The sequence below is a fragment of the Chanos chanos genome, chromosome 2 (genome assembly GCF_902362185.1).
Source record: "Chanos chanos chromosome 2, fChaCha1.1, whole genome shotgun sequence".
In the NCBI taxonomy this organism is placed as follows: Eukaryota; Metazoa; Chordata; class Actinopteri; order Gonorynchiformes; family Chanidae; genus Chanos; species Chanos chanos.
The window spans coordinates 3,958,772-3,966,271 of record NC_044496.1 but is presented as its reverse complement, the minus strand read 5'-3'; the positions used below and the strand labels follow the sequence as shown (position 1 = coordinate 3,966,271).

At 45.4% G+C, this 7,500-nt stretch overlaps 1 protein-coding gene across 1 annotated transcript in view; it reads left to right on the top strand.

The window, feature by feature from the left end:
• Nucleotides 1-7,500, top strand: part of cep89 (centrosomal protein 89) — a 99,419-nt gene that overhangs the window by 30,531 nt on the left and 61,388 nt on the right. Inside the window, exons 12-15 of the mRNA XM_030794092.1 lie at nucleotides 2,073-2,188; nucleotides 3,545-3,725; nucleotides 5,701-5,868; nucleotides 6,277-6,418. Coding sequence (XP_030649952.1) covers nucleotides 2,073-2,188; nucleotides 3,545-3,725; nucleotides 5,701-5,868; nucleotides 6,277-6,418 — 607 coding nt within the window. The remainder of the gene's footprint in view (nucleotides 1-2,072; nucleotides 2,189-3,544; nucleotides 3,726-5,700; nucleotides 5,869-6,276; nucleotides 6,419-7,500) is intronic.

Sequence of the window (7,500 nt, the reverse complement as noted above, 5' to 3'; positions counted from 1 at the left end):
CATTGAAATCTTGCCGGTCAATTCAGTAAAACAGTGTGAACCACAGGCAGATATTACATATGAATAGTGAAATTACTATTAGACGACGAGCTATCTACATTCAGCCTTTTCAGAGTGGTTTGAGTCGTGTGTAACATGCATGGCGATTGGCTTTCAATTATGCCGACGCCCATGACGGGCATTGAACATCCTGTATCCCTTTATCTAAAACAGCCATGTCCCTGTGCAGCAGTTACAGCGGGCAGACAAAGTACACCTCAGAAGTGGATTCCATTAATGTATTCTGCTGCCTGTAATTACGCAGGTATAAGGTTTCCGTGAGTCAGGCGTGGACTGCTTCGGCGGTATTGTTTTTATTTGTTAGTATGCATGAGGCGCAGATGGATGCGGATTTGTTCCCTGTAGAAGTGTAATCAAGGGTTTTGAAAGAGCCAAGTAATTGCCATATTGCTGCTAATGGTGATATGTAAATGACAAGCAGATTCACAACACAGGCTCGCTGGCCTGCCTCTGGCCTCCCCCATACCTCGTTAACCACACAGCTCTGTTAATTACTGTCAGAGAGAGTGATTGACGGCCCAACAGCAGATGGGCGGCTGGTAGAAGACAGAGAGAGAGAGAGACAGGTGATGTCACTGCGGAATCTGCGGAACTCTAAAGGGGAACCAATAGAATGTTTGGTTTCATTGTAACTAGCGAACGCTTTAGTTACTGACTGAAGAAGCTGGAAATTTTCCTCTCTCAGTTATAATGCAGAGAGGCAGGCCTGATTAGTGTACGATTTGATGCTTTACATGCAGGTGAGGTTTCGAACATCCTGGTTTCGAAACATGCTTTTCATTCAAACGCTTTGAAAGGGCAGTTTGCCCAGCCAAATTAGATTAGAGATAATGTCTAATTCGTATAATGTTTCATGACTGGAACAAAAAAAAACAAACAAACAAAAAACACTTTTTGTGTTAAACATTCATTGGCGGCTGTTTGTGGGTTTATGATGTGGTTTTCAAACACCTGTCAAGAGGCAAAGGGACAAGATTGGAAACACAGTGTCATTATCAAGGCTTGTTTACACAGGTTGCTGCATTCAGACATAGTCAGCAAGTATTAATGTGATAGAGCATGGAATGTTCTGGAGCACTGCCCTTTCAATTTGGAGGAAGGCTCCTGAGAGAGTGAGGGGGGTAGCTTGTGTGTTTTTATGAGTGTGCGTGTTATGTAATTCTCAGCAGGCTGTGTTCGGCACCTGACCGAATACGTTACAAGCCTTGTAGTTCTTGATTAAAAAACACAGAGGCTGTATTGGCCCTCTTAGATTGGCCTGATGCCTGATCAGTCTCCGGTGTCTTCAGTGGAGAGACCTCGTTTATTAACAAAAGTTTATTAATAAAGCACACCGTGTTACAGTGCGTATGGGGTCCCCCTTCTCTCCACACCCTCTCACAAGGTCTTTTACTTTTTTATGTCTCGTCTCACACACCAGTTCAAACCAGTTCACCAAGTTTGCTGTTGTGCGGCCTGATGGAGAAAACCACTGTCACCTTCACCTTGGGCGAGAGCCCAGAGAGAACTGACTGTGACCAATCAGAATGCAGAATGCACACAGCAGAGGGGATGGTGGAAAACACAGAAGGGCAGAAACAAATCAAATCAAATCTATAAAAGGTGTGTGAGAAAACAGACAGGTGATACAGCATGGGGAGACACAATAGGTGAACTCTAATGAACTCCAGTGATCCCTGTGCCCTACTACCCTGAGTTATGGCTTGTTTGTATGTGTGTGTATTTGTGTGTGTGTGTGTGTGTGTGTGCATTAGCATGTTCCTCTCTTGGCCGCCGTAGCTTGATTTGGACTGACTCTTCTCAACAGTCTCGTTGTGTACAGACTCTGAGATATTCTGTGTACTTCATCAGATGTATAATTGATCTATAATTGGTTTGTGGTATGTTTGACTCCATAATTTGTGGACTAACATGCACATTGTTTGTTTGTGTTTGTATGTGCGTGTGTACGCGTGTGTGTGTGCATGCATGTGTATGTGTGTGTGTGTGTGTGTGTGTGTGTGCCCGTGTAGGAAGCAGCTTCAGGATCAGGCTCGGCTAGTGTTGCAGGAGAATCAGGTGTTGATTGAGCAGCTGGAGCTGCAGCATGTTAAAGCCAAAGAGACACATAGTCGACACACACAGGAGGGTACGGTAACACACACACACACACACATATGCAAACACACACACACACACACACACATGCAAACACACACACACAGAGCTGCAGCATGTTAAAGCCAAAGAGACGCATAGTCGACACACACAGGAAGGTACAGTAACACACACACACGCACACATACACACACACACACACACATATACACACACATACACAAACAGTTGTAGCATGCTAAGGCCAAAGAGATGCACAGTCAGCGCACACGGGAAGGTACAGTAACACATGGAGACACACACACATACACACACACACACACACACACAAATACTGCAAACTCCATCTCAAATTGTGTTTTTATTCTGTGGAAGTATCCCAGTGGTACTGAGGAAGGCTCCTGATCCTAATATAGGCTGAAGGGCATATCTTTCCCAACTTCGAGCTTTTGGACTGATTTTGGACTGATTTGGCCGTATTTGAAAGATCTTTAGTTTACGCTAGTGTAATTTGAATTTTTTTTCTTTTTTTCTCTGTTTCTTGAAATGTAAGCCTCCATTCGCAGTCTCTCATTTTTTTTCTCTCTCTTTCTCTCTCTCCCTCTCTCTCTCTCTCTCTCTCTCTCTCTCTCTCTCTTACTCAGCTATCCAAATTCAAAAAGGCTTTTTTTACCATCAGTAGATTTTGCTCTTGTTTTTTTCAAGCAACGACAAGAGTAACTAAAACTATGTGTGTTAGTGGAAATGAAAAAGAATGTACAATATAAAGAACACTGTAATGTTAATGTGCACAAGTAATCCCCTACCATCTCTCTCTCCCTCTGTCTCTCTCTCCCTCTGTCTCTCTCCCTCTCTCTCTCTCCCTCTCTCCCTCTTTCTCTCTCTCCCACTTTCTCTCTCCCTCTCTCCCTCTCTCTCTCTCTCTCTCTCTCCCTCTTTCTCTTTCTCCCTCTCTCTCTCTCTCTCTCTCTCCCTCTGTCTCTCTCTCCCTCTCTCCCTCTTTCTCTCCCTCTCTCTCTCTGTTTCTCTCTCTCCCTCTTTCTCTCTCTCCCCCTTTCTCTCTCCCTCTCTCTCTCTCGCTCCCTCTTTCTCTCTCTCCCTCTCTCTCTCTCTCTCCCTCTCTCTGTCTCTCTCCCTCTCTCTTTATCTCTCTCTCTCCCCCTCGCTCTCTCCCTCTTTCTCTCTCTCCCCCTCTCTCTCTCTCTCTTTCTCTCTCTTTCTCTCTCTGTCTCTCCCTCTTTCTCTATCTCTCTCTCTCTCTCTTTCTCTCTCTGTCTCTCCCTCTTTATCTCTCTCTCTCTCTCTTTCTTTCTCTGTCTCTCTGTTTCTCTCTCTCTCTTTATTTCTCTGTCTCTCTTTCTCTCTCCCTCTCTCTCTCTGTCTGCAGTGTCTAAGGTGGCCAAACAGGTGATGTTGTTGGAGGCCGATAAACAGTCTCTGGAACAGGAGCTGCAGGAGGTGCGGAGGGAGCTCCATGCTCTGCGAGCCCAGCACCAGCAAGCTTGCACCTCCCTCAAAAACGCTGTCAGCTGGGAGGAGCACACCGCCGTCACCGCCAAACTAAAACGGTGCGTCTCACGACATCCCCCCCCCTCCTCCATCACTGTGGCCCTGTGAGGGAAAAACGTGCTTTCCGTGTTTTTGCAACAACAAATCAGCTTCCATGTGATTAGTGTGGTTTTCATGTGTAATGTGATCATGTGTGACTGAGTGAGGAGATTTTCACTGCCTGAAGTGATACAGACAGTAGACGAAGGCTCAGCTTTAGTTTAAGCTGAATCACTAAGGCATCGCTATGTTTAACCTGGTTAGATCATTTGCACAATTTGGACGTTTCTTTGCGAGCTGTGCAGTGCTAAACTCTACTGGTTTCTGCAAAGAAAGTTTGATCCCTTTACTGTCCCACAACGGGGAAATTTGATCTCTGCATTTGAACCCGTCCAAGGTAGCGGTAAACACACACACACACACACACACACACACTAAGAGCAGTGAGCATTAAGCACACACACACCTGCAGCAGTGGGCACCCACAGCCTGGGGAGTAGTTGGGGCTTAGGTGCACTTCAAGGGCACTTCAGCCGTGCAAAGTGAAGGAGAGGAGACCGCGGTTTACCCCCCTCCCCCAACATTTTTCATGCCGGTCCGGGGATCGGCCCCAGGCCCCAGGCCACGGCTGTCCCAGATGATTGAAAGCGTATCAAATTAGACTCTGTGAAAACATGCCCAGTGTGTTTTTTTCCTTTAATGAGACAAAAAAGGAGAGCTAAAACACGGTGTGAAATCTTTTGACTGCCCCTATATGTTCTCCTTACAGTTCAGTGTTTTCACACACGGTTTGGCTGTCTGCTCCTTTACACTAATGAAACACTTCCACACACAGACAGACTATTCATCCGTCAATTTACTCCACGATAATGATATCGGGGAAACACTGTTTGATGAGAAAAGCATCTTTTGAGGGGGTTTTTTTTCTGTGTGCATTCCTAATGATACGTATGGAGTGGACTTTCATCAGCCATTTATCAGCCAGCGAAGTTTTCTCTCATCTCTCTTACTCGTCATTGTGTGTGTGTGTGTGTGTGTGTGTGTGTGTGAGTGTATGTAAGGTATGTGTATACATCTGTTAATATGTTTGTGTGAAGTTTGTTTGTGTATGTCTTTGACTATTTGTGTCATATATGAAGTCTGTAAGGTCTGTGTGTGTGTGTGTGTGTGTGTGTGTGTGTCTGTGAAATTTGTCTGTGTATGTTTTGATTATGTGTGTGTGTATGAGGTATGTGTATATAATGTGTATGTATCTGTTAATATGTTTGTATGAAGTTTGTTTGTGTATGTAGTGTGAAGCGTGTAAGGTGTGTGTGTGTGTGTGTGAGAGAGAGTGTGTGAATGTGTGTGGGTTTCAGATGGAGTTTACTTGGAGATCAGTGTAATATTAATCTGAGGTGAAATTGCTTGTAACTGGCATTGTGTGAAATCTTAGCTGTGTAAGTATTAAAAACACATTACAGGCCTGGGGGAGAACTCATTAAAATTTAAACCAAACTCAGGGGCGGAGCAGTTGTTTTTGGACATGATAAAATGAAGTCAAAGCTTTGAGTCTGAGCTGTGTCTGTATGTCTGTGGTCAGTCAGAGATCAAAGGTCACGACCCCAGACGCAGCACAGGGACTGAGGGAGGGAAAAAGTGTAACGAAGGACACAGTGCATGACATGTGTGTATGTGTGTGTGTGTGTGCGTGTGCGTGTGTGTGTGTATGTGCGTGCATGCGTGCCTGTGTGCGTGTGTGTGTGTATGTGTGTGTGTATCTGATTTTGTGTTTAATAGTTAATACTAAATGTCTTTTCAAAAAACTTTGACCATTGATGTTACATATACACATACATATCAAATCAAATGCATGTAACATTTTGAACCTTTCTGTAGGTCCATCCTAACTTTCCATCCTAAGTGTGAAAGCTTTATGCGGTGTGATCTGAGACGCTGCACTTTGCTTCAGCGGAGCGTCATGGAGATGGTCTCTGTGTGTTTGTCCGTCTGCAGGCAGCTGGAGGAAGAGGAGAGGAGGAAGGGCAGTGAGGTAGAGGAGCTGCTCGGTAGACTGAGCGCTCTGCAGGAGGAGAGGAAGACTCTGGTACTGGAGAAGACCAACCTCAGCGCAGAAGTGAAAAGCATAGAGGTGGAACTGGAGCAGTCTCGCCAGGCCAACAGGTAGACGCGCGGTATTTTCACGCCGTCTGATCAATATCTACACGTTAACACTCAGTCTTTGAAAAGAGATTTCCTTACGCCTGCAGTACGTGTTCCACGAATGCACTCTACAGGTGACACATTTTCAGATGCTCCTCATGGTACCCATCACTCTGAAAACAGCACTTGTTTTGTTTTATGTCGTGTTGGAATAGGAGATGACTACCTCTGTCCATCTTTTTCATGACCTTATCTCTCTCCATCTTTCCCTCTTTCCCTCTCCCTCTCTCTCTCCCTCTCTCTCTCTCTCTCTCTCTCTCTCTCCCTCTCTCTCTCTGTCTCTCTCTCTCTGTCTTTCTCTCTCTCTCTCTCTCCCTTTCTCTCTTTCTCTGTCTTTCTCTCTCTCTGTCTCTCCCTGTGTTTGTGAAGGAGAGCCCAGCGGCGGATTGGTATGTTGAAGCAGCAGGTGGAGGAGTCTCTGGAGAAGGAGATGATGGCTCACCAGTATCTGTCTAGCATAGTGACTCTGGCAGAGAAAACCACACAGGAGAGAGACCAGCTCGTGCACATGGTATTACAGCTGCTGCTTTAACACAGACTGCAGTCTACTGAGAGACCTGCCCACACACAGACACACAAACACACATGTGTACGCGCACACACACACACACACAGACATGTGCGCACACAGACACACACACACGCACACTCACACACACACAGATAAGCACCTAGGGACGTACAAACACACGCACATGCACACATTCACAGAGTACTTCTGCATGCTGCTGGAGAAAACGCAACTCTTATTACAGCATTAATGTCAACTTCCCCCTGCTGTGCATAAAATTTGTCCCATATTTCATCTGTCATGTGCACTTGGCATAATTATGCAGTAAAAACTGTAACTCGCTGTACATTTTCCCTGACTCACAGAGGTAAATGTGTGTGTGTGTGTGTGTGTGTGTGTGTGCGTGCTTGCGTGTGTGTGTGTGTTTGTGTGTAAACTAAACATTGTCAGAGAGCCGTGAGTCATGAGTGTGTTTCCAGTGCGTTTCCCTGGTCTAGTCGTTGTATAATTGCCAGGCGAAAGCACTGACCTGAACTTCATTCACCCATTACTCAGAAACAGCAGTCATTTACTAGAAGATTTGTGTCATGCTGACCTGATTTACAGGCCGTCTCTCTCTCTCTCTCTCTCTCTCTCTCTCTCTCTCTCTCTCTCTCGAAAAGCTTGTTGAGGAAATTCGACGGCATGCGAATAGAGAGGCTTCCAGTCAGTCACTAAACGTGCGCCCGTCGCTAATTTCAGAAACGTCTATGTGACGAGAGCGGAGTCTTATTGAACGGAGTTGCCAGCGTCTGTTTGCCTCGTTCATCTAGAGAGGACAGTCGTTTGCACCCATTAGTTATGATGTCTGGGCTGAGATGGTTCGTCTGGACCTACACTGGCGTGATACAGTCTGTAAATGAATATTGAGCTTCTTCTTGCCGACCGGTAGACCTTGATTCAGTTAGAGAAATTGATTGGGTATTTTTTTTTTTCCTTGCTGTTTTTTCTTTTTCTTTTTTTTCTTGCTGTTCCCATGCATTAGTTTAGTCTACCTGCAAAATTGGTTCTGTATGTGTGTATGTGTGACAGAGAGAGAGACA